The sequence below is a fragment of the Epinephelus lanceolatus genome, chromosome 6, assembly GCF_041903045.1.
Source record: "Epinephelus lanceolatus isolate andai-2023 chromosome 6, ASM4190304v1, whole genome shotgun sequence".
Taxonomy (NCBI): Eukaryota; Metazoa; Chordata; class Actinopteri; order Perciformes; family Serranidae; genus Epinephelus; species Epinephelus lanceolatus.
In genome coordinates this window covers 13,850,419-13,877,773 of record NC_135739.1, presented here as the reverse complement: position 1 = coordinate 13,877,773, position 27,355 = coordinate 13,850,419, and the positions used below count along the sequence as shown (strand labels likewise).

Genomic DNA, 27,355 nt, shown 5'->3' with positions numbered 1-27,355 from the left:
CTTACCCTGGAGACGAACTAGGCTATGCCTCTTCAGTTGGTGCCTCTAAGGGGAAAACTAAGAGTGTGGATGTTAGTGTTTTCTATATTTTGCTGTAACTGTAATAATACTTTTTCTCTAAGAGCTGAGTTCCATTTTTAAGGTGTGACCATGTCTGAACAATATTTGCAGGGCATAGATTTTGTGAGATTTTTGCAGAGCTGTCTAATATTGACATTCTGTTTGCCAAATAGGTTTCTTAAACAGAGGTGATTGAGGCATGCAGCCTATTTCATCAGTGTTTGGATCTTTGTGTGTGTGAGAAAGAGGGTGAGCATAGTGAAATTTGATAGGTGCTGTGTGTTCAAATCTGTGGGTTTAGATTTGTCGTGCTATGCATGAACAATTGTGTGTAAAGTTCCAGTTTTTAAATGTAACTGGTCATGTGACAGCTGGGTAGACAAAAGCTGTGTCCCAATTCTGTACTACATTGTGATTTTAAGCAGGTTTTGATTATGTAGTGAATGAAAATACATCAGTTTGCATTCAAAATCAGCTTCATTTTACCAAGTGATGTTTATGGACATTATTGTCCCACTATTCATTGCACAAAGGAGCTTGAGGAGCTGCTCACAGCAGCAGAAAAACTGCATCCTGGCTGGTGGGAATACCTCTAGAAAGACCTCGGAAAATTAAGTAGTAAATCTTTGGAAAAACATTTTACTCTCTTTTGATGAATTTAAAATTAGTACTAGTGAAGACTTGTATCATTCCTGTTAGTACAAAATAAAAAAAGTATTTAATATGGAACTGGGAACAGTCTGTATGACAAAGGGACAGTTCACCCTGAAATTAAAATCCATGTATTTCCTCTCGTATGTAGTGCTATTTATCAGTCTAAATTGTTGTGGTGTGCATTGCAGAGTATTGGAGGTATTGGTCATAGAGATGTCTTTTTTCTCTCAAATATTTTCTTTCCACTGAGCTTTACCTTCAAACGGTATCACCACACAGACAGAAGGTTGCATCTACTGTTAGTTCACCAAGCACCACTGAGCTAGCTAATGTTACAGCTGAGGTGGACGCCATTAAAGTATACATCTCGCGCTGTCATGAGCATGAGCCTCTCGCCAGTGAGTCGATGCATGCTTTCTACTGTGTGGTGGTATGGTTGGTGGGTGGTAGAAAGAAAATCATTCCTGGTCTGTGGATTATCTTGAACAACCGGGTCATGATTTCTGAAAAGAGACATTGCTGTTGAGATTTTCAAATGAATGTTGCGCTTTGAGCACCACAAGCCGAGTGCCATCAAGTTCCATTATGCTCGAGAAAAGGCAGACATCTCTACAGCTGATATCTCAAACACTTGACAACTCACTCACTAAATTGCATCAAATCGAAATCGTATCATGGCAGACTTTGTAATATCGGCAAATATTGGATGATATTCATGATGGTATCATGATGAAACTGGTGATGTATAGCCCAAATAAATAGCGCTACAGATAAGAGGAAGAATATGTATTTTTGATTTTGGGGTGAACTGTCCCTTTAGTTAAACAAGTGTGCCTGAAACAAGAGGTTCAGCTATGTGTGTGTGTTGGAGTATACATGGATTTTATCAACCTGTAAACCTGACAAAACAATTAGCAGAAGATCCTACTCTGCTGCACACACACACACTCACACACATACACACAGTTTTGGTAATGGAGAGCCTGGGCTACGGTGAATGTAAATGGCTGCTGTCACCACAGCTATACAGTATCTCCCACTACTCACTCTCGGTCGTTCTCTCTCCGTCTCGCCCACTCACTCTCTCTCTTCCATTTAAGACTCTTTAATTACATGCCAATTCAACACAGTGGAGATGGAGAGACTCAGCCCTATTTCCCAGTACACACACCGTGCACACTTAAAAATATATCATTAAGAGATTGGAGACGAGAGGAGCGGAGTTGGCATTGACAGAGGGAAGAAGTAGGGAATGGAGGAGAGAGGGAGGAGGGAAAGGGAGCAAAGAGGAGAGGAGGAATTTCTTCTCTTTGGAGCTGAAATCAATGTGTGAGATAAGGCTGTTTTAGGTTTCTATCAGATGATGCAGAGGATCATCGCCTCACAATGGGAAGGCTTCCCCCATTGCTGTGTCAGCAGGCTCCGATTACAGTGGCTTTTTGTTGTGTTTCAAACAATTTCATCATGCTCCCCCCTCACACTTTTGCAGTTGGTATGCAATGCAGCACTGGCAATTTGTACGTGTTTGGATTCCAATTATGGAGTTGTTAAAGCTTTTTCGCCTGTGGCCTGCAAATTCTTATTAAGCCATACATTAAAGAGCACAGAATCACATTTAAATGGAGTTCATGTTTCTCTTTTGTTTGCCAGTGTTGTGGTTGTTATTAATTTATTCTCAATGCCCTATGCATTACACATTAACAAATAAATCGTGTTTGTGATTGTAATGCAAAATGCTTGTTTCTTATTCAGAGATAGGGCCAGCATTTGTCAAGTAAACCAACAACAACAAGCCCAGAGAGAGCAAAAAAAGAGAGAAAAACAACCACCAAAATGGAGCCATTCCCTCCTATTACCCTCAACCATTTGAGAAACAAACAAACAAACAAACAAACAAACCACCCCAACACAACAATGACATTTTAGCAGTCTTGGTATTTCTTTGCGAGCTGACGCAGAAGAGGGATAGGGGATTAGACAGCAGTGTGAGTGATTGAATGATTTGCTCGGTGGCCATTGGAAATCATTAGGTTAGAGGTGCTGGGACAAGGGAGGCTATGGGGAGGGCACCAGTGCTATAGTCAGCCACCTCAAAGGTCACGACCCTGGACAGACACCATCACTATCTGTCTTTCTAATAGTGAAAAGCATGTCAGGGTGCAGACTGAATGTCCCAAACAAAAGGAGGAGCTTCATAAAATAGAGCAGAAAGAATTGAATGGGATTTAAATAAGAGTGGTCGAATGCTTTCTGTGTGTACATGGGCAGGTGTGCAGGCACTTACACACATGTGCTGACATGTTGGGCTTAGAGTAGCAAGGAAAAGCAGGTTACAGGTCAATCAATGGATCAATGACTGACATGGCTTTTTAACCCTCCTTTTTGATGCAGTTCTGCAGAGGTTACAGTGGAGACATAGCCAGAGTGCAAGGGTTACTGAAATGGATAAAGGCGATACACATGCACAGGCATGCAACAAAAATGGATGGTGAACGTTGGGTAAAAGTGATCTTGTATACACCAAGAAAAACAGATTGAAATATTGTCCGTGTAAAGACACTTAATACATCACCACCCACTGAATACATTTGGCTGTTGAAATGAGATCCAAAATGCAGTGGCTGCTAATAAACCATCTTCAGAGTGGCAGAAATATGATGCATGGTAACCCATATGAACCTCATTAATAGAACACAAGCAAATCTATTTATTCAGACAGTCAGGGGGAAAATGATTGCCTCAGTACTCCATCTGGTTTCTCTCCATCTCTCGTCCTCCCTTCTCTTCTCCTCTCCTCTTCTCTTTTTTTATGTATTCAGTGATTTTGACAGATGTTGTGTGTGTGCATGCATGGCGGCATTCACCCTGGAGAGTTTTAACACCACGTCCTGTTCTCCCTTCTTCTCTGTCAGTATCTCCCTCCTTCCTCCATCCCTACACTGATCCTCATCCCTTCTTCTCTCCTTTCCTACCCCCCAATACTCTCCTGCAGTCCTGTTTCTTTTGTCTCCGCTGCTGTCACAACCATTCAGGGTGGGGACGCTGGCCAGGCTGCTAGGAGCTTTTGACAGGACATGGCACTGGGGATGGGGAGGCTGGACAGGCCTGGCAATTCATCCAAAGAATTCTCAGCTCATCTCCTACTTTTTTGTTGTGGTTTTGTTTTTTCCCCCTCTCCCCTTGCCACCATAGTAAATTGTCCACATGGAACCTGGTGAATTGCACAGATGCCCGTTTTCATTTACTTGCTCTGTTTATTCCAAGAAATGTTTGCAAGGATTTTTGTGTTTCTGCTAACTCGTGAGACCCTATATACAGATCTGGATTCTTAATTGTGTTGATTGCTCATTATTATGAAACAAGCCAAACATCTTTATTTCTTAATGCTTTGTAATTTCATTACTCTCCTAATATTCTCAGCTGATATGTCTTTCAAACTGCTGCGTCTTTTTGTAATGTTTTTAAATGTTTCGATTGTTTTTGTTTGTGTAAGTCAGATTTAAAATTTTGTTTTATTCTAATTGAGTTTATATGTGATGTGCCTCTGTCGCAGGTTGTGCATTCCTCACCTACTGCGCCCGAGAGTCGGCCATCAAAGCCCAGAACGCCCTCCATGAACAGAAAACACTGCCAGGGGTAAGTGTCTGTCTCTCTATCTGTCCCTCTCCCCTCCTCCTCTCACTCTGTCTCTTCTCTCTCTATGGTGGTCAGCCATGCCATCTGCACCCGGCTGCACACCAGCCGGCATTCTCCTCGTATAGTCCCAGAGATGAAAAACACTTTGGAAAGCAATTCAATCAATAGCTCAGCCTTTTGAAGGCCCGGTTTCAACTTTTCTATGTGTCTGTTCTCCAGGGGATATTGCCAGCATTGATCAGTCCCGCTCTGACTCACACTTTTGAGGCAGTACCATAGAGTGACAGTTTTGGGGGGGGGCGGCAAAGCTCTGCATTTCTGGAAAGATGCGATCAACAGAAAATGGTCAGACAGAGCTGAGATTAATGATATTGAAATAACTTGATAAAGAGAAAATTCTCTACTACGGGTTCAACTGTGCTTACGGTATTATTATTATGATTATTACGGTATTTAATCACAATTATATAGGGCTGTACTTGACTGAGAATTATGTCAGTTAAATGAGATGTGGCTGTTCAATATGAATATTTGACAATTCATTCCTTCTTTACCATTTAGAGTTTGGTCTGAAAGTTTGGAGGGACATTCAGGGTGATGGTCACATAATAATAAAAGTAAATTAAAATAAGCCAAGTAAGCAACAACATTTTTTGCCGACACATGCAACATTTTTTGCTTGAAGAAATCTCAGCCCTACAATTATATTTCTCTCATTGTTTTGGTGTTTGCATTCGTGTGTAAGTATGTACAACTGTGCATAGCAATATCTGTGTGTGGGAAGCATGTCGGAAAGAGACAGAAGAATGGAGGGGTGGATAGAAGCGGCTCCCCACAGAGGCAGCATGGCTTAACATGGTCAGATCAAGCCAGCACCAGGGAGAAACATCAGTAAAGACCCCCCCCCCCACCCCCAACACTCCCCTCTGATTGAAGACAAAGAGCCGGAGAAACCCAGCCAAAAGGCACATGTTTCAGTTAAACATGCAAATGCAACTACCACAAACTTTGAACATTTTTCTGGTGGCTCTCTTGAAAAACAAGTTGTTTCGTTTATTCTGCAAATTAGCCAAGCGCGAGGCTGGAGGGCGTTATTCTCCTGCTTTTTCCTCTGCATTTGAATAATAAGACGGAAGACGGAGAAAGGGAAAAAAAAGTTATTTCACATAATGCCAGGGGATGTGTTCATGAGAGGTTGTGTTCAGCAATGTGTTAAAAAAGGAGGCTTCTCTGATTCTTCTACTGTTTTTGTCCATAGTCAGACTTTTCAGTGAGTTTCTCTCTCACGTCTCATAGTCATTAATAACGCTCCCCCCCCTGCCAGCTTGGCAGGGCGTCCATAAGGGTTGACCTACCACTGGGATTAAATGGTTGATGTGGCTGCATGTATAAATGAGGGGCATGAGGGCACAGACAGACGCTAACAAGTCTGATGCTCTTGCCTGCACCCCCTCCTTTTCTTAATGTGTTCTGAGAGAAGAGCAGATCTCCAAACCATCTGGGCTCTGAAAGGTTTAACAATCATCTGAATGGAGTGCTGTAAACAACATTACTATAAACAGCATCACTTAATGTTAACACCAAAAAATTTACATTTAATGATTGTACAGCCATGATTCATAGAGAACATTCAGAATTAGCAAACACGGCCTTGCATGTCGCATTTTCTCCACATGAGCTCTGAAAGCTTGCATGCATGCGTGCATAGCCTACACACGTGGTAACTCTGCCTGTATCACTCATGAGAAATAAAACCCTTATCTTGTACCTTTCAGTCCTGCTTTAGCCCTCCTGCTGACTTCCCCTCTACCCCACCCAGCCCTGTCCACTCCACATCCTCCCGTCTCCCCTCTCTCCCATTGCTCCTCTGCCGCTGCTCTTCCTGAGACAGAGCGTGTCATAGAAATGTAACAGGCAGACGTTGATGGGTGTCAGGCCTCACAGACGAGGCTGCTCTGCTGTTCCCTTCCCTTCAACTTCACTCACACACAAACACCAGTGTTCCAAGGAAACAGTGTGTGCTATAGTACTGGATCCACACATAGCACATGTAGGTACAACAACAGCTACACACTATTGTAGTAGCATGCCAGTGTCCTTAAACATCCTATATACTCCCTTTTTATACTGATGAACCAACAGCTGAGGAGAAATTTAGTTTCAAAGAATGTTGAATTTAGAGAAAGATACATTCAGGGTATTTTAAAATAAATGCCACGCTGCATTGGGTTGTGTGTGTTTTTGTATGTGTGTAAAAATATGTTTGTGCATTTGACTACCTCCCGTCGCCTTTCCTGTCCTTCCCTCTTGAGCCTCCCTGCTCCTAAATCTTTTGCGATATGACCCCTGTTGCTTCACTGCTTGATGGTAAGTAGATATGCCAGTTGTTTGTTTGCAAAATCCTGCTTGATATGCAGTTTGCCAGGGGCTATGCTGTAATTAATGTAAACTACAAATTCTCCAGAGATGAGTTATGAGTTATTAACGTCTGCATTTTGTCATTAACCCCTGCGTTGCCGCTCTCTCGCAGAGGGCTTGGACTGGTGTGGTTACCCAGTTATCTGTTATTTTAAATGTTGAAATATTAATGTCAACCACCGAAATCCTGCTGGACTTCACTTGTTGCTAGTGAGTAAGAACCATATATGAAAACTGTCCTACCTAACAAGGTATTCTGAATCTCATGTGGTGCCCTTTGCTGGAACATCGAGCACAAACTAGCCCACCTGTGTACACACATAACAGTATACACACACTTTAGTTTCATGAGGTAGAGTGTTAGGTTTCTTGGGTAAGTCTTTTTGCTGGAAGGCTTGGGTTCATACAGTTGTCTGCTGTAACATCCTTCGGCACAGCATTGAATCCCTGATGACTGCAAGAAAAAGTATTTCATATACTGTAAAGCTACAGTTGGTAACTTTTATGAAACTTGTTGTCATATTTGCTGAATTTGTCACTCTAATCTTAAAGAAATGCGTAAGACAGTCTGTAAAAAAATAATGTCCCTCTTCCTCTTCCTAATGCTTCTAATGGCATTTGTTAGAATCTACCTTAACTCACCAAAAACAACCAGTCAGAGCCAAGGAGTCTCAAACGCAGCCGTCAGTCTTGTCAGTCACTGCTCATGAACTGTGGTCGAACTGCCAAATAAGGCGCTGATCAAATACCAATCAAGAGTCTGTTACTGCATTGCCTGTTTGTCTCTAAAAAGAATATTTTAGTGTACTGTTTAACTGTAAAATGAGGAAGTTGCGTCAGTTGGTGGACAGTGTTTTGTTTCAACTCAGCCGTCTCAAACATGGCAACCAGATCACATGAGTTCTCATTTTACAGCTAAACAGTGCACTAAATTATGTTTGTGGAAACATTTTAGGCAAGAAATAGCCAATGCAGTTACTGTATCTTGACTGATATTTAATCAGTGCTGCCTAGTCTGACAGTTTGACCGCAGTTCACAAGCAGTTATTGACATAAATGACAACTGTAATAGTGACGTCTCTGCTCCTATTGGTTGTTTTACTTAAGCACTTGTGGTAATTCCATTAGCTGCGCTACAAGGCAATATAATAGGCAGAGGACAAATTTTTTTCCACAGGTTATCAGTTTAATTTAGTGCTGTGTGAATATAGGCTAGTGATAGTTTAAGCAAAATGACATTTATGTTATATAAGTTACCATCTACAGCTTTAAAGTTATAACCCTTAAGATTTCAGTCATGGTTGATTTTGCGTCCCCTGTGGTTACTTTTGGTAATGTAAAGTGAGTTTTAAAATACGGAGTTCAGCTTGAAATTATACTTGTATCAACCACTAGGGCAGCAAATGCTTCTTGAGTGTCTACTCCTGTCAGATATTCAAAAGAAGACAATCAGTTCATATATCTTTATACAGAGCCTTCAAATAAACTGTGGCCTGAAAGGATTAAATATACTAAAGAGCACCACCATGTTCTACCATGTGGTAGTACAGATCTCATGGTCAAATGTTTCTTTGTCTTCTGCACCCCTTTGTTTTGTGCATGGATTGTTTTCTTTGATTTGCTTGTGTGTATATAAATCCTCTACAGGAAAAAACAAAAACTACCATTCAGACAGGAATGCTAACACACTGGATTTATATCATTGAAAAAATGCCGGCTATGAATTATTGAAAAATATGTTTTAATATTTAAAATCTTAAGGGTTATAGTCTAAAGGATTGGGTTTCCTTTGTATCAAATGAATGCTGCATGCTCTGTGTTTGCTTACAGTCAGATGCTTGCATGGTGGCACTAGTTGTCACACACACACACACACACAAACTCACACAACCCACTGTGCGCTTATTATCAGAAAGAAGCGCCTGTGTTCTTGGATGTTATTATCCATGTCCCCCTGTTACACATTAGCTGCTGAAAGGAACAGTATGGTCTAATGGAAGTGTACTGGACTGGAATATAGATTCCTGCGGTGAAGTGTGATGGGAACCTTGGGGACACGAGTGCCCGACATAAGTTTGGCCACCGAATAGGAGAAGCTCTGACAGTTTACCAGGTGTGTGTTGCTTGGCTCTATTAGCTGTGTATGTTTGTGTGTGCGCAGTAAGCTGGCTTTGCATTGCAGCCAGCCCTATGTAGATACACATAGCGGTGTATAAAGGTGGGAAGAAAAACATGTGCACATGGCAGCTTGCCGTGATCACGCACTGCCCACGACAGGGAGGCTGAGATATTTCATTTGTGTGCTTGTTTGCTGCTAATGGAGATGCACTGTTTTTTCTATTACATAACCATATGAGTGCTTTTGTGTATCTGAATATGCTTGCATATGTAACTGTAAAACCTCAAAATCATTTTTTTTCTCTTACCAAGTACAATCTAAGCACCCCCTGATGATGTGGACACTGATTATTCCTTCATGGCATGATTTGTTCTTAAAAATCATACCACAGAAAAACACTGCCAGTCAAGGCCCAGTGGCTGCTTCTACAGCAGTTGGTGTGTGTGCTTGTGAGTGTCACAGCTCTCTACACAAGTCCGCAGGAGATTTACTCCACCCAGCTCAGCATCATGACAAAATCCTGCATCCTTCACACTATCCACCAACCTATCCCCCTCCCTCAATCCCCCACCTCCCCCTTTCCCTCAAACTCTCTGTCCTCTCGCTGCCACTCCTCAAATCCAGCAGATCCAAGAAATAATCTCAGTCGCTGCAGCAAGTCTATTTGCTGTAGCACAGAACAACATGCCACCCTCCCCTTTTTGTCATGCTAGCATTGTGTACAACAGTGATTGTCTTGGAGAGGCAATGGTGGGAATGTGTTTGCTGCATGCATTTACTCTGAGTATTAGTACAGCTCGACCTGGGGGGAGTGTAAGAGGCTGGCAGTGATTCAGGAGGCAGGTTTATGGAAATAGCACCCGCATTAAAAACCCAATGAGAGCAGGGAGAAGATTATGCTCCGGCACACACATGTGGGCTCCTGCAATGTCAACACTCTAAGTAGATCCCCTCCTTCTCAATTGCCTCCGTCTCTGCCTTTCTGTCTCTCCCGCTCTCTCACTTTTGCGCTGTGCCCCGTGCCGCACACGTACCTGTTTGTCTGCTGTGTGAGTGCACATGAATTCCTGTATGTTTGTATACATGTGCGCGTGCACAAATATGCATTATTGTGTGTATGTGCCAGGGCTCAGCTTAGCCATAATAGAATGTATGAGAAGCGAGGAGCAGAGCAGGGGCCTGTGTTGTGGAGAGTAGCCGACCTTGTGCTGTGGAAATGAGGCTGCCGTGCGATGGAGCCATTCCTCGACATGCTGCAAACCTCCTAGCCTTCCACTGGGCTTTGCACGCACAGACACACTCAGGCACGGACACAAACATAACATATACACCCATACTTTTGCGTGCATGCTATCCACCTGTTTATCATCTACAGCCAAGCTCACTTGTGTGCCGGCCCAGCTGCCGCAAAGGCTGAATAATTCAATGCTACACTCTGTGAAGGTTGGCAGAGCATGAGTGTGGTGTATTGTATGATTCTGTGTGTACTGTATGTGGCTGTGTTGAGTGGGCAGGGGTGGGGGTGGGAGTGGAGCGGACTGGTCAGCATGAAGCCAATCGGTGCTGGCAGGATTGGAGGCCTTGTAGTCAGGGAGAGGGATCTCGTTAGAATTAAGCCTTTGGGTAACAGGAGTTTGTGTGCGTGTGTATGTGTATGTGTTCTCAGGAAGATCATTGTGGAGTGGAAGTTAAAACAGACATGGTCAAGGACTTTTCTTTTTTAAAACATTTTCTGCTTTATGAATTAAACAGGGATATGTGTTGTGAATTTAACATGTGAGTTTAAATTAAAATTCTATTGAATCTTTACTGCCCCGCCTATACTATATTTCTCCTTTTTATATTAGCCAAGGGCATGTCTGACTGTGAACATAAATGTTTTATTTGGGTTTCACTCTTGTAAGATCTCTGTACCTCTGTAATTAAAAAAAACAACATATAAGTAAGGACCCAGATGTCTGTTAAAGCATTTGAACACCATCCGTTTTCTCATAAAGAAACTTAGCACCAGCTGATCTCAGCACTACAATAAGCTGGATGGCTGCAGCTGATCTCAGCGGCTGCAGGAGGTGGCCTCTGATGTCTGTTTTTTATAACCTTTGTTGATCCATTGAGATGAGAATAAAGAGAGCTTTGTAGATACTGGTACTCTAATGGTTTTATGTCTGTGACCTGGGCTGTCTCTGAACGTATTACCCAAGTCAAATCACTCTGATGAATAGGAGGAGCAGGTGGTGTCATAAAAAGTCTGGAGGTTGGAGGCTGTTGTGCAAGTGTGAGTTGACTTTTTTTAAGTGTGATGCATACCTATTATAGGTTGCACTGTGGTACACTGGTACGCAGCAATATTACTACAGTGGCAGTAGCAAGTGTGTAAGCGCAACAAAACTAGTTTCTTTAAGAGTGTGTGTGTGTGTATTGGAGTGTGCGTCTGCCGTAATGGCATATTGGTGTAATGTACGCACAGTAAAGAGCTGCTGTACCAGAGTGCTCCTAAGGGAGCTGAATCCCCACACCCTTAGAACATGCACTTATGCTCACACACACACACACACACACACACACACACACACACACACCCCCACACACCCCTGAAGCAGAAGGGCTTGAAATAGACTAAAACACACAGGGTAACTGCTGGAGCCATCACAATGTTGCTTGTTTTCCACCTTCTGTCTCTCTCTGTCTCGCAGTTGCTCCTCTGGTACCCCTTTAACACACACACACATACACACACACCTCGCTCCTTTGTTCGTCTCGTTTTTCTGTGTGGTAGATTAGCCACATATTTAGAGAAGCCTTCTTCTCCCCAGGGGATTGGCTTCCAAGGGTATTTGGAAAAAAGAGCAGGATCTGCACTCTGCACCTGCCTTTGGAGAATAAACAACACCCACTGAAAATGTGTTTCATCATGAAATTTCATTTCATTTCATACAGTATATACTGTACTACACCGGCATGCGATGGTCTCTCTTAAATTGTTACAAGGAGTGCTACTGTAAAACTGCTCCAATAAAAAAACGCTGCATTTAAAGAATTATTTGTGTGGGAAAAACAGTACATAAGATATTTGCTGCATTTTTTATTTGTATTACTTTATGCTAATTTATTACGTAAAACACTGCAGTATATAGCAGCAAATCACCTACTAAAATTTCAAAACTTTCATTGAGTTACAGATGACCGTGTTTTGACCCCATCTGTGACATTACCGCTGATGACATTACAATGCTGCTTCCCCTCCCACTGCTCGGGGCACATCTCGCTAACCGGCTCTTCGGGGGGAGACGTTGCTTGAAATACCAAAATAATCTACAGCACAACCTGCCCGTTAAGCCACTTCACAGTGAGAAGTGTGCTATTTTTTCTGAAGCACAGGTTAGCAAAAAAGCTGAATTATTAATGTTTTTGATATTTTTAGTCTGTTTAACCTATTTCTGGTTGTGGCTGGAGACTGCTCGCCTGCCTGTCTGTGAGATTCAATCATGTGATACGGCTGTGATCTGGGTTATAGAGCTTGGTTTTGTGTGTAATGGGAAAAACTGTGTGTGTATGTGAGTAGGTAGGTTTGTTTTTGACTTTGAATGTCACTGCCTGTATACTAACGTGCGCTGGTCTGGCTTATTTTGATGCTGTGCAGTTCAGGTGATCTAATGTCAGTTTGGCACTGTGAAACATCACCAGTACCAGTGGGGCCGAACCAGATGAGTCTGGTTTTATTTCAGGCCGCCGGGCATGGCAGTGCAGACCCGTGCAAGAGGCAAGGCCCAGATACTGACTGACAATCCATCTATGGGTCCCTGTACAGGCTTGTACAGGTGTGCCACTGCCCGCAGACACAACGAGAAGGAGGAGGAGTGGGAGTGAGCAGAGGGGTGCGCACATGGATGATAAACTGTGGCCCTGAAAAGAAGGGTGTGTATGAGTCTGCGTGTGTGTCCTTGTGTGTGTATATTGAAAGAGAGAGGAGAAAAGATTAGCTTACAAAAACTTGGTATCCAAACAGACAAGACGGCAGTTTAGGAAGCACAAGGAAGTGTAGCTGAGAACATGTCACTTTACTCAATAATGAAGGGCACACTTAAAACGCATCACCCAATGTGGCTAATCGGAGCTGACATCTCACTGGCTGGACCCTGTGCCTTTGGGAGAGATGGGGGGTGAGTAAGGAGTGTGTGAGAGATTAGAGCGAGATGAAGTGACAGAATAGCTGAAATATTGAGAAAAGAGGAGAGGAGGAAGAACGAGGCACAGGGTCATGTTGACAGCTTGAAGTCATACCTTCAGAGTTAAAACAGCCATCCTCTTGTCTGTGTGAGGGTGTATGCATGTTGGTATCTGCGCTGTCCACAGACACACAGCATGGGCTGTATATCCGTGGTCAATTGAAAAGGCACACTTGTGTGGTGGAACAAGAGGGAGCTCATTTGTAAGGCAGATCTAGCCGTGCTTTGGTGTAGTGTCCATAGGGGGGGTAAGGGGGCTGCACAGCACGACAGCCAGCATTTGTCAGCAAAAATCAGGACTAATGAAATACAGTACACATGGCTGGAGGGCAAGGAGAGGAATGTGACTGACAGGAGGCATGAGTGGAAACGGCCCGTGGCAGCCCTCCTTCATGGCTACCAGCGCATCAGTCTGCCCCAGCCCCCTTCCCATCCCAGATAAGGGTAGCAGCATGAGGCATAGGGTAGAGGAGAGGAACAGTGTGTGTGAGGGTCCCTGGGGGCAATGACATGGAATACAAGTGTATGGGGAGTGCTAGTGATGGGCCTGCTCATGTGGAAGTGGGTATTTGCATTGCAGAGGAGGGCTGTCAGTAGAGCTCGCTCAGGGAGCCAGTGTCAGGGTGATAGCTAGCGGTGAAGGCTTCTGTCGTCTGCCCTGCAGAATACCAGGACACTGGATATAGCTGAGCTAGCACCAGCAGGATCAAACACGTCGACACATTTACCATTTCTTTGTGTTAGGATTCTGCAAGTGTTTTTTGTAACAGTTTTTTGTTTTTCATTTTTATCAGACTTAGATTTTACCTGACACTTCATTTAAGTGGTTATGTTTTGTCCATCATCGCAGCCTTAAAGCGTTTCATAGAGAAAATAACAATAAGCTATATGGCTGCAGAGTAGCTGGGAATATAAATTATATAGTTATGTGCCAACAGCTATAGTCTGTGGCCTCTAAACTATTTCAGTCCCAGCTGCAATAAGAGGCAGCTTTTAATAATTCAGAGTAAAACAGTATACTGGATGTCTTCCAGGCAGCAAGCTCACATTTAGGTGAAACACTAAATTCCCCTCTACCCCTCTTTCCCACCACAACCCCAAAACCATAGCGGGGCTGTATCCGATACCCGTGAAGGGCTTGTAAGGACACACACATCACTGAGTTGTGTTGTTGTTTGCAGAGTTTTGTTGGCACTGTTCAGAGCTTTGCATTTATGTGTGTAGATGTGCGTGTATGAGTGACGGCAAAGTGAGCCTGCAGAGCACAGAGAGTGCATGGTCTTTCACTCTTGTCAGCCATAGTGGCTCCCTGGACAGCTGTGGGACTCATACAAACATACATACTGTACGTGTGGCACGTTTTGGAGGTTGCAGTTAAGAGTCACGCTGCTCTGCAGAGTTAGCCTGTGTGCATCCTTTAATGTGCTTTCTGCAAGTTCTCAGACAGGAGGTGGCTCTGTGAAGTCAGCTTGGAGGTAGAAAAGAGAAAATGGAAAAGAGGGAGAAAACGATGAAGATATGTAGATTAGAGAGAGAGAGAGAGGAGAAGGAGCAGGGATGGGTCAAAAAGTAAGAGGAAAGATATTTGAGTCACTGAGTTGTGAAGATTAAGAAATGACATGGAGGGAGTGAGATAGAGTGAAATGGAGAGTGGGAAATGTGAGTGGGAGGTACTGATGGAGGGCCTCACCGCCTGATCGGGACTGGCAGTTTTAACCTGTGCAGAATGAATCAGGAGTAAAAGCAGCACAGCTGTGGCCCGTCTTTTGTTAATTCCCAAGATGAAGGCCAAAGGTGTCCTCGTGGCAGCCATTAGATTGAAAGTATTGTGCTCACTGGCTGAATATTCACTTCCTCTCAGATTGATATATTAAAATATATGGACTGGTTGAAAGAAGAAAATAGAAAAAGCAAAAATCAAAATGAAGGAAAGACTTAAGAACCAAAGCAATCATGCAGCTTTGATCCCTGCACATCCTCTGGATAATCCATGTTTTTCATATGGAACCAGTGTCCATTGTTTGCTCTCTTTAGTCAATGTATTAATATATGATATTGGCGGGGGCTGTAAAACCTCTTCCAGCAATTCTCTCGATGAAACACTGACCCAAAGCAATGCGACTTATTCCTGTGCCTGTTTTTATCCTTATGTACTAAATTTATGACAGTGTATTTACTCAGCAAATAACAGAGGCATCTTGGGTAGCCATCTTGTACTACTATATACCATAGTATAAGAGGTGCATATACTGTGTGCCATGTTATTGCTGGCATATGTTATTATACTGCTTGTGTATATAATGCTATACAATGGCTGTCTAAGCATACAGTAACTGCCTACACTGTGTATAAGATTCAGTGTTATATGATACAGTGAATGCTGTCTTCTTGCAAGTATTGTATGTGTGCCTTTTTCATTGAAGCTTATTGTCAGTGAATCCCTTTTACATTTTCCAGATAATGTCCAGTATGCAGCTAAAGGATGTCTTTTGGAAAAATATGACAGCATCTAAGTTATATGATAAGCATCTAAGTGAACAGATGCCAAATGGACATACATAGAGAACATACAGTGCACATTTTATGGAATCTTATACAGTGTGTGAATACTTAAGATTAAAATAAATATTTACCAGTTGCTTGACATATAAACATCACTACAAAAGCCTCACGTGTAGTTCCCCCAAACAATTGTAAGGAGTTTGAGTGAGAATTAAAATTCTATTATTACGATTTCTAATTTGATTCAACATATTTTATTGACCGACTGTTAAGAGTGATGCAGGGATGATGTTTTTTTTCTTGGCCAACCTGGAAATGTGCATTGCCCTGGTTCCCTCGACTAAACGCAATTGGATTTTCCATTGGATATTGAATTATTGCAGGAAACAAGCTCTGTGGCAAACAAAAGTTTATGATACTTACACATTTCGTTCAGCAAGATCATCTTTACCAAGAAATACAACATGCAGTTGGCAGATGTAAGAAGCTAACGTTAGGAACAAACCACACCACGGTCGCAACGCTTCACATCAGCACTACTAAATTTTTGTGTTTGATGATGTTGAGCATCTCAAGCATCTCATATACCATTCAAATGTGGTGTATTTACTGACTTATTTTATGTCGTAGAACAAAACGTGAAAATCTCTCCAGCTTGTGTTAACCACAGCCCGTATTTCAGGTACAGTAACTTAAAATCCTTGACTTTGAAAAAAGGGAACCAGAGGTGCAAAAATGTTAATTAATTTTTATTGCTCTTACATTGGTAGCAGAAAATTTTGAGATGAGTGGATTTCTCAAGCAAATTTTTGTTACTCTTTTTGTCAGTGTATCTCAGTCAGTGTGTCAGCTGTACTGGCTGCTGACCAGGAGTACTCTGTGATAAAATGTTGATTGATTTTGATTCAGACAAAAAATGTGCAATTTAAAACATGTTTCCTCTGCCTTTGCAGTGCAGCACAGATGGGTCGTACCGTAGTCCACAGCAGATTGGTATCCACCCACTGATAATTATAAATCATGAGAAAACATTAGCTTTTTATGCAGTTTCTTTATTTTGCACTAAAAAATCCAGACATGGTTGTGGAAAGTATATTTGAAACATGTGAAAATGATGACTTCATTTTATGACTTAGTTTGCTTTAATGAGGGAGTTCCAGACTTGTTCGATTTACCTACTGGGAGATAAGAGTTTGGCCACCTTTAAAGTTTGACATCTTGATGGTGCACAGCTGTGCAGGTGATGAAGCTCAGTCTGGTTGCACTATATCTGTGTTAAATGTTTCACCTGGAACTTTTAGAAGTGAATGATCTTGAACTTGCATTGTTGCCATTTTATGCTAAACTCCTTTTTATGGAAAAAAATACAATACCCATCTTTGCTGTTGTTTTATGACATTCAGTACATAAAGTGTCTTTCTAAATGTGGTTGTATATTTTAGTGGTTATAGAGGACAGCACATGAATATGAGTGCATGGATAATGCACACTAAAAGACTAACATAAGAATGCACGTGTGTCTGTGAGTGTTTCATGAGGCAGGATAAAGCTGTCCCTCCTAATCATCACTAAGGCTGAGGTAAATGATTACCATGGTAGCCTGGGCCTCCACACACTGCTTAAATGAGTATGCATGCACAGAAACACAGACACACATAAATATACACTGCAGCAAAGATGTGCACAGGCACAATCCATTAGGCAGTGGGGCAGAGGACGAGACAGCACATTTATTTACTGAGTTTATTTTACCTGTTTTTCTCGATTCATTATTTATGAATCTATCAATCTGTATGACACTGCAGCAGCATATAGAGTTTGGCTGGCTGCTTTCCTGCCCATTTTCCCGTCTGCCAGCTTCTATGCGTCTCTCTGCCTATCTGGCCTGACAAAGCCTCTTCTTTGTCTATCAAAATATGTCTGCTATGCAAACTCTCTCTCCCCCTTTTTCTCACTTTCTTACTCTTTTTTTCCTGCCTCTCATTGTACATCTTTGTCATCAGACTAGTTTCTCTTATTCTTTGATCTTTTATTCTGTCTCTAAAACATTTTAAATTATGATGATGACTTGCAAATTTATCTCAGATTAATTTGATGGGTTCAGCTTGTACCCACTCGCCTCATGGGTGTGCTTTTACTGCTGTGTTTTTAATATATTCCTGAAAGACTGCTCTCCGGTGCCCCTCTTTCAAGATTGGTAAAGGGCAGAGCATGTTGTCCAATCCACTTTTTCATCTTCTCCTCCATCTCTCACTACTTCTTTCTCCCCAGTTTCTCCTTTCTGGTCTTTCTTCATCCTACCAGTTGACAGACCTAAAGGTATTTCTGTAGCTGGAGCTTTTAAACACTAATGACTCTGTAAAGCCAAAACTTCTGGAGCAGTCTTTGTATTGTTTGTATCAGCATCATGTGCACAAGGATGCATATCCATGCAGCTAGTTTTGGGGTTACATGATACACATTTCTAAAGGCCGCTGAGGGTGTTAAGCAGCACAGGAATTTCACCGGCCAAGGCCGTCGTGGCCCCTCTGTCTGGCTTCCATGCCCTTCTGAAAATTGTATGACCATCGGGCGGCCACTGTGGCCTTGGTGCCCTGCTCTGCCTGTTTTGTTTCTTCTTTCCCCGCCCAGCCTCACTGGAGAGTTAATACGTATACTAGATTATTTATTTATTTAACATAATTAACACGTGTCATGTGACCAATAAAAAGCAAGCGTGAAAGACCACGTTTTGAAGTTCCTGATGAGATTGGAGAATATGACATTATTACTACCCAATCCATACATCCTATCTGATCAGTTCTGCGCATGTGCAGCTGTCAACAGAGATGAGGAGGAAACGAGGTGGCTCATGGGTGATCGCTACTTCCATTATCAGCTCCGGAAAAAACAATGTGTTTCATTCAGAATGTTTTTGATGAAAGGTCTTTGCACACCAAGTCCGTATTTTTCATATGCGTTTTTTTAAACCATTATTTGATGCAAATCATTATGCACAAAAACTCTACACACTGAGTCTGATGCATTTTATTGTTCTGTTTGTTGCGGCACAGACACATTTTCTCCCTTGCTTCCACTGAAGCTACCTCCCTGGTCTTCAACACTCTGCACATGTCTGGCATTTGACATCATGGCTACCTGAAGGGGCTGAACTGTCCTCCCTTTCTGTCGCCACACTGTTGCGCTCTCTCTCTGTCTGTCTGTGGTCCTCATCATCTGTTAGAACTTGCTTTTCACCATCATCATCCACCTGAATTTTTGACTGACCAGTCTTTTTGATCTGACCAGTCAGCCCTCAGAGTTATGATCTGGTACTTTGCACCCTGTTCCTCTTTCTTATTGTGAATGTGTCCCTCAGGTTACATCACATTTTCTTCACTGCTTCCTGGTCATACAGTTGGCTTTTGATGAATGTGAAAAAATGCAGAAAATCAGACCTGCTAAAAAAACTATGATGGATGAAAGTTTTGGAATCACTGTGTAAATGTGATTGACACAACGTGAGGTCGTGTTTATTTCTAAACGTGTGACAGTCTCGCACAAAAAATTCAGATTTGGTGTCCAAAGTCCTTAAGTGTTAATGTTATTGAGTAATGCTATTGACTTTTCTCCATAGTGAACAATCCCATACATAAATCTGATGTATGATGTAAACTATACACAGTGTATACGTCCGTCTCACACATACGTGCTTATAGATGTGATGCAAATAGAAGTCACCATATATACTCAAATCACAAACCTCATCAGACTGCATTCAAGTCTTAATCAATAACATTATGAAATAACTTATTCTCTTGATTAAAAAATGTGTTTTTATTTCTTCAAAAGTGTTACACTGTTTTTTTTTCTAAAAAGGCAATGCTTTGATAAATAGATTAATTTAAGTGAACTTGTTTTTTATTAACTTTGGGCCTTGACGTCCTGGCATGTGGCCTTTGTGCCCTTAACACAATGTCCCCCCCTGCAGGCCCAGTGGCCTTGCTGCTAAAATGATGAAATTCCAGGCCTGGCACTACGAATTGATGTTGGTAATGTCTCATTAGTGTACTAACAAAAGAGGAGAAGAAGAAAACAATGAGTGTTTCAGAAATATAAAAAGCTTTGCACATGTTTCATGAAGTAAAATTGCAATCATTGTGTTTGTGTGGCCTTGAGGATACGCAGTAAATATACAAAGCTTTGATTGTGCACATTAAAGCTCTGTAGGGAACTGGTAACTAACTTTACACAGGATAAATGGGAAGTCATCAGTAGGGCAGTGAAAGTCTGTCATGTCCTCTGACACATCTAAAAGCACTTAAGCTGTGTCTGCTGAATGACCAGGATCTGATAATGTCAGATTTATTATAGTGTCCGTTCACAGTGAGAGCCCTGTGGGTATAGGCTGGCCAGTTACAGTTGTGCTGCCTGAGTATATTTCAGGTTGTGGCAAAGAAGAGGAAATAAAAGCCTTTTCTTTTTCGTTCTCTCTCTTTTAGCCTCTCTTTCTCTCACACACTCTCTCTCGCACTTTCTTTCTCTGTCATCACTGCTATCTTTTGCGGCCCAGCCCCCCCCCTTATTGAAGATACTTGATAGTGGTCTTACAGAAATAGGACATACAGTAATAAAGGCAGAAGAGATGGCAGGTTATCTACAGATCAACACGGAGCACAGCTGAAGGAAAATAAGAAATTACAAATATCAAAAAAACGTTGGTCCACCTTAGCCCTTCCCTATCAAAACACAGGATCACTGAGCTGTAAATCCAGGCTTATTTTTTGCTGCAAACCAAATAGGCAGAAAGAGCTATTCCCTCTTGCAATAAACGAGAACAATGACATATTGCCTGGGTTACGTGTGAATGGAGCTATGACGGCAAAGTGTGTGTTTGATAGCTTGATGTGGGTCTGTCGGTCAGAGGCAGTGATATCTCCCCGTGTCAGAAATGGCTCTATAGGTGTAGCATATGCTGTCAGATCAGCAGGATCGTTTTGAAATTAGTGAATAAGATAGGTGTTACAGAGCTAGAGCCAAAAATCATCTGAAAAGGGCAGAACAACACACCTAGTAACGTGTTTTTTCTCAGATTTTTCCTCAATTTCTTTCCTTTTTTTCCAGAGTGGCAGCACACAGAGCTTGTAAGACAAATCCTTTCTAATAGGAAGCCTCTAGGGCTGCAGAGGAGCATGGTCGATACAAAGAGACACAGAGGGCTTTGAAGATGGCCTATCTCTCTGCCTCCATCCAAATGAAAAGGCAAGAGAGGGGCCCACAGGGACAGAGCCGGGCTAAGTTTCTATAAACACTATCTACATAACACCTAAGATGTCCCTGTGTTTGATGTGACAGCGTCCAGATTAACTCACATTAGGGAGAACAACAAAGCCCTGGGTGCTGCGTCCTCTCTTATTGCCTGGAAGACAGGAAGAGACGAGATGTTTTTCAGACTGAGTCAGAAACAAGGCCATTCAAAAACACCAATTCAAGCATCTAAATAGAAACACATTCACGCTTTGCACACGTTGTCAAAGCATTTTTGTCGTCACAGATGCAAAGTCCCTGAATATATATTTGTTACTTTTTAGAAATGATTACTTCTTGAATAAAACATCGTATATTGGGCTGCAGTCCTAGTTTCAAAAGCCCATAGTGAATGATGCACACAATAATCATCACCAAAGGCATAAACTGTTCCTGAGATCTAAAACAACACAAACATTTAAACATCCCCCCCTCCTCTGGTGATTTCAAATTGTGCATTTCCCTCCACCCGGCAGACATTATTCACCAGTCACCATTCAGAGCTATCACACTGTTGTGAAACAAATTATGTGCTACCTGTGTGTTTGACATTCTAAGTGTCAGTGTTTGGTTTGACTAATGGATTTCTTCTGACAGAGAGGTGGATGGGATTTCTTAGTGTCACCATGTGAATTGCAAACACAATGAACAAAATGGATGTCCTCGTGTGTTTTAAGTGTGTGTTATGCGCTCGCTGGTGTCCTCGGTGATGGGTGGACAGAGGTTAATAGAAGGTTGTGTGTATGTTGTGGTGATGTCCTGGGCTGACGTATTGGGGACGAAGATCACTCAGATGCTCTTCTAGAATACTCTGATGAGAATAAGCATATGAATTAAAGCTTTTTTCTAAACTGAAGTGATTCAGTTTTGGTTATATTAATGCAAACTTGACTTGAATTAAACATTTTTATGTTATGTTGGAAAGATTTCTGTCTCATGAACTGTGAATCAAAATGGTATGATATATACCAATATTAGAAAAAACATTCTTATCGTAATATTGATTTCAACCACATCATCCAGCTCTTCTAGTAACTAGAAACAGGCATCATTTAGAGGGATCCACATTGATTTGACATTGACTTAGCTGAAGTAACACATCGTAAAAGGTTGGACCTGGTTCTTGCACTCCAGAATATAGTATTCCTTCTAATACTGTATTTTGTACTTGCTGATTGGTGATTATTTTCTTGAAATTAGAAGAACTGTTTTCCAGGCCTGGACATGCTTTGATATTAACAAAATATTTTGAAGTATACAATGTTTTGGCTATAAATAAAAATGCAAAAATATGTCTAACTAAACACAGAATACTAATTTAAAATCTAGTACTGACTATCCTGGAAAATGGGGTGCAGCCTTGACATTTTGTGAAGTACCAGTATGTGCTGGTCTGGTCTTTTGGCATACACAACTAGTTGGCAGCAGGAATATCTAACTTGCGAGTAAGGATAGCAAGCACTAGCAGTTTGCTTATCTGCAAACTGCTATGTTAGTGTTTAATGTGTGTCATTAACTCTATATAGCTCTACCCAATTCAAACTACTAAATAAAATCATGGAAATGGGGTAAAATTTGTACGAAAACATTGAAAATTCATTAGTTAAAATGTGAGGGAACCCTTTATTAATTCATTAAAAGCTGAGTCTTTAAGATTTCATGAAATAGGGAAAACACCCATTGTAATGCGCCAGAGTCGAACATAACCCATTCAAATTGTGTGTCCTGTGTCTCTGAACCTGGAGAGTTAAACCTTAGGGCCTTTTGGGCCTCTGAGTGAGAACAATTGGGTCGGAGTGAATCAAATTAACATCACTGCCTCAAATGAAATGTCTTTGTTTGACTGTTGATCACAGCGGTTGGGTTATTTAGGATTGCCATGGGTTACAGGATGAAGGCAGTTCTACTCTCCCGTTGAGAAACTGTGGAAATGGCTTCTCCCCTTGAGCCAAAATGGGCTCTAATGCTTTGCCTCTTCCCTTTGATGTTGACTATAAATATGAATGGACTGGGGGCTGTGGTTATTATTGTATAGAAATCTTTTTTTTGGAGATGTTAGTGAATGTTTATGGAGAGGAACACTGACAGCGGGGGAACAGTGAGCGCCAAGAGATTTAAGTACATAGAGTCAACGCATTTATATTTCTTTGTACTTTTCTTTAACGGAGCCATTAGAAAATTAATGAAAGCATTCATGGCACATTTCTTAATGTTGTCCTTAAAATATATTGTGAGGTAAATGTGTCCTACTAAACTAGGCTACATGGAAAGTGAGTATTGTTCAGAGTAAGGAAGAAATTATGGCTGTCTTAGTATTGCAGAGTTATGCTGAAGTAAAGCATTGCATCTTGAGCTTTCAGCAGCCCACACGCTCCCACGTCAAGCCCATATATTTAGCAGGGGGAAAAGCTTTTTTCTTCTCCATGCGCTGTGGTGCGAGAGGTGCACGGGGGTTCTGAAATGTTTGTCTTTGTTCTCCTGGCAGAGTTTTCTGTGTGTGGGCGTTCACAGTTTCTAGGAGCACCTCGGGAATGCATTTCAACAGATGGAGGTTTTAACTGGAGTGTTGGCTTCCAAAATCAGGGCTATATGCTTTTGTAGCCTGCTATTTTAATTTGTTTGTTTGCTTGTTTGTTTGTTTGCTTATGTGTTGTTTTCCAGCAGGATAATCACAGGGTGTGAGGAAGAAAGTGGAGTTGCAATTATGTTGTCATGTAGCTATAGGTTTAAGCTGCTAATCAAATATGTGCGACATGTGACACGGTATGTTGTGGTCGGTGGTGTTTTCATGCCACAACTGGTTGGGGATAGTATTTTTAACTGGTTAAACGATGACACAGCAGTGAATCCTCAGTAACACAGTGTAATGCTTCATTGCAAGATTCACTGAGTACTGAGCTCTGCTGGTTATGGTGCTGTCCATGGTGCTGAAATGGCCACTGGCACAGGCACCATTTCCTCTAGATTCAAACTTGTCTGTTTCCCTTCAGTGTGAATTATGAATGTGTCCAATTCTCTATTATATGAACTTAATTATTTTTACTTCCCCATCTGGCCTTTAGTAGTACTAGTAATAGAGAGAGACAATGAGTGGTAGCAGTGGAGTGGTCCTCAATTCAGTACGTGCGACCTGAACGAAATGTGTGTGATGCATTGTGAAATATGCACATTAAAGAAAATATTTTGTGAGAAAAAACAAGAAAGCCTACCACCTTAGGGCAAAACTGCAGCATGTTATGACACCCATCCAGTAGACTGCTTTCCGTCTTTTGTCTAAAACACATTTCTTATTCGATTTGACAGCCTCAGAAAAGAGTAATTGCTTTTCTGACCTGTAATTTTAGCTCAGCCTTTGTATAAACCAAAATGCATACCTTTGATTTATGTCTTTTGTCATGCTGCCGAACTCCTTTGAATTACCTGAACCCATGTGGGCCTGGCTGTAACAGTATTTTTCAGCTCTCCCTGAGCTGTTGACAGGTTAAACATTTTTTGGTCCACATTGTTTTTTTTTTTTTTTTGTTAATGAGTGCTATGATGATGATGCATTATACCTCTCTTCTGAGTATGGTAAATCACAGGGGATATGCGATTGTATATCCTTATGCTGTCTTTATGTTTAGGATAGACATATTTTAAGGACCTGTCTGCACATTCCTGTCTCCTGTACATTATCCTTCTCCTCTCTTTTCTTTCTCTCTAACTATTTCTCACCTTTCCCATTCTCTGTGTCTTCCTCTCTTACTACCTCTTTTCTACATATTTCCATCTCTGTATCTCAAAGCCATTTTTCTCCTCACTCCTTTCGGGACTGTGGGTGCAAGAATGCCGCAGGCTTCCCTGGAGCCAGAACGTAGCCTACAAACACTCTGTCTAAGACCAGACAGAGCTCCTTTATATTAGTCCTGCTTAAATAAAGTACAGTGATCCAATATCTGGGTTCTGTATCAATGGGTGGTGGGCAGGGAATCTGTTCTCCAATATAGGCCAAGGTAGTATCTTAATTTGTATGAATGTAGTTTTTTTAAACCAGTGCATGTAAAGCGTAATCACTCCAACTGACACGCACTTCATAAATGCATTGTCTAATTTAATCTCAGATGTTCAGCACATAGTGTGTGCTGTATAAAATCTGTAGCCCAGACAGGTTAGAAACCAAACAAATAGGTCACTGTTATAGTAATGTGCTATAAATAGTTGTGTGTGGGTGTGCATGCAGGGTAGTGTGTTGCTGTGTATGTCAGGGATGTTCTGTCTAATTTTAGGCTCTCGGGAGAAGAGAGCAGTGAGCAGATCAGGAGAGTGAAGGAGGAGTGAGCCCCAGCTCCACAAGCTAATGGTTTAATGTTTTTAATAACTTGCTTGGGAGGTATCTCCCGCTCTCTCAGTAGCAGATAGCCCCTTCCATACATTACCAGGGTGTGAGAGAATTATAAACAGCTGAGTTCCGCGTTGGCGTTCCAATAAACCGATATTATTAAAATGTCTGTGTCTAATAAATAAAAAGGGATTTAATCTGCCCCACCTTCCTGTTTAGCTCCTGATTCGGAGCTGCAATGAAGGCACAGAATCAGCAGGGTAAAGTAGTTCCTGACAAGAATGAATACAGACAGGAAGGGTAATTTATTAATGCACTTTTCCTAACCTATTCTCCATCAGACTTGCTTGCTCTCTGTGCATAATTTTTAACAGAGGCTCATTAAAATCTAGATCTGCATAAATAGAGCAGATAGAAAAAAATAGATAAAAATGCATTCACTGGATTATGGATATGAAATAACCGTTTTGGTGTCCAATTAATCTTATGCTTTATAATTAGCCAAAATAGTTCCATGCCTTAATTTTAATCCATCTTTTTTCTCATCTCATTCGCCCCCTGAACCGTTTTTTGTTTTTTTTTACTTTTACTTTTCAGTCCACCACATTGCATGAGAAATTAAATCACTTTGCGCCCACTCATTCACGTGGAAAGCCCCTTATTCTAGTACATTTTGTTTTAATGCAGAGAGACAGCTCTGTCCTTTATAGTCATGCCCTGTTCCTGACAAATAGACCCTGAGCTCTGCACAGCCAGTTGCTACGTGCACAAGCTTTGTGGTCAAAAAAATGTCACTACCTTTAGTATGTTCAGATTCGTTAAATACTTTGTACTTAATACCACTACGAATTGACCCTGAGTGGATATGGATTCTGACTAAGAGGGGAATGCATTATGCTGACACTGGTGATATACTGTAGAATGATTCAATGCACAGTAACACAAAATCTAAGGATTCAATTGATTTTATTACTTATCTTATTAATATTCTGCATTGTCAGCATCACACACTGCTTTACTTGAACGTTCTGATACTTGCTAAGCGTTACTCTAAGCTTTATAATCTTATATACTGTCAGTGCTCATTCATGGCTCCATGCTGCACAGTCACATTTCACCAGTGGTTCCTGCTCATGTAAAGTATAGCTGCAACTGTGAGCAGTCTCACTCCCTTTGCTGCTGCTGTAGAAAGCCATCCCTCTTATGACCCGGCAGAGACAAACGGCACACATACTGGTCATTTTTTACTCTCCTTTGATATACCTGCTCAGTTTCCTTGAGAAGAAAGAGCAGATTGTTTGTTTTGCTGAGGCCTCTTTCATTTCGCACGGAAGAAAGAGACCATTAATATTGTCTTGCCATACATCTTATACACTGATAATGCAGGCATTGCTTGAAGATAAAAAGAAATACTGCATTACTGTCACCCTGGCAGATGACACATGAAGCTCTCACTGGGTGCCTGCTTTGAATAGCGTTGATGCTATAGAGGAAGCAGAGGAAAAAACGAGAGAAAAAAGTGGGAGAAATGTGGGAAGAAGGGAGGCTGTGTGGTAAAGGAGAGGAAGAATTAGGTTTGATCACAGGACAATGTAGGAAGGCAAAAGAAAAGGGTAACAAAAAAGAAATGACATAGCACAAAACAAAGAAAGCCACAAAGGAGTTGCAGGAAAATCACAATATTTCTTATATCCCATAAAGATGATACAGAGTCTGTGTGCTTGTTCACAGCCTCTCCTGCACAGTTAGTAAAAAATCAGTGCAGAAAGATTGTTTTTGCTGCAGTCAAGAAGTCTTAAATCTGGGCTGCTGGTTAAAAGCAGCACAGTCTTATAAATACAGATATTAAATGCAACATTTGTCCTATTAAACCAAACCTAATTTGCAAAATAAGAGTTTCAAAAGGAGTATGAGTGCTTCCCGTGAATGATTTGAATTTATAATAAAAAAATTATGATCCAAATATTTGCAGCTATTCAGACTTGGATTACATCAGTTTGTATGTGCAGCAGACTTCAGAAAGCGGTTTGACTCAAAAGGATAGAGCATCCCAATTCTTCCAATTATTATTAAATATTTTTATTACTCTGTAGATTGATATCAGTGAACAGTAAAAATAAATTTAATTGCCATGTT

At 41.4% G+C, this 27,355-nt stretch overlaps 1 protein-coding gene across 13 annotated transcripts in view; it reads left to right on the top strand.

Moving 5' to 3' along the window:
* celf5a (cugbp, Elav-like family member 5a) overlaps positions 1 to 27,355 on the top strand; it is a 227,054-nt gene that overhangs the window by 16,906 nt on the left and 182,793 nt on the right. For all 13 annotated transcript variants that reach the window (XM_078168656.1, XM_078168657.1, XM_078168655.1 and 10 more), the window contains exon 2: positions 4,268 to 4,350. In XM_078168656.1, the coding sequence (XP_078024782.1) occupies positions 4,268 to 4,350 (83 nt within the window). The remainder of the gene's footprint in view (positions 1 to 4,267; positions 4,351 to 27,355) is intronic.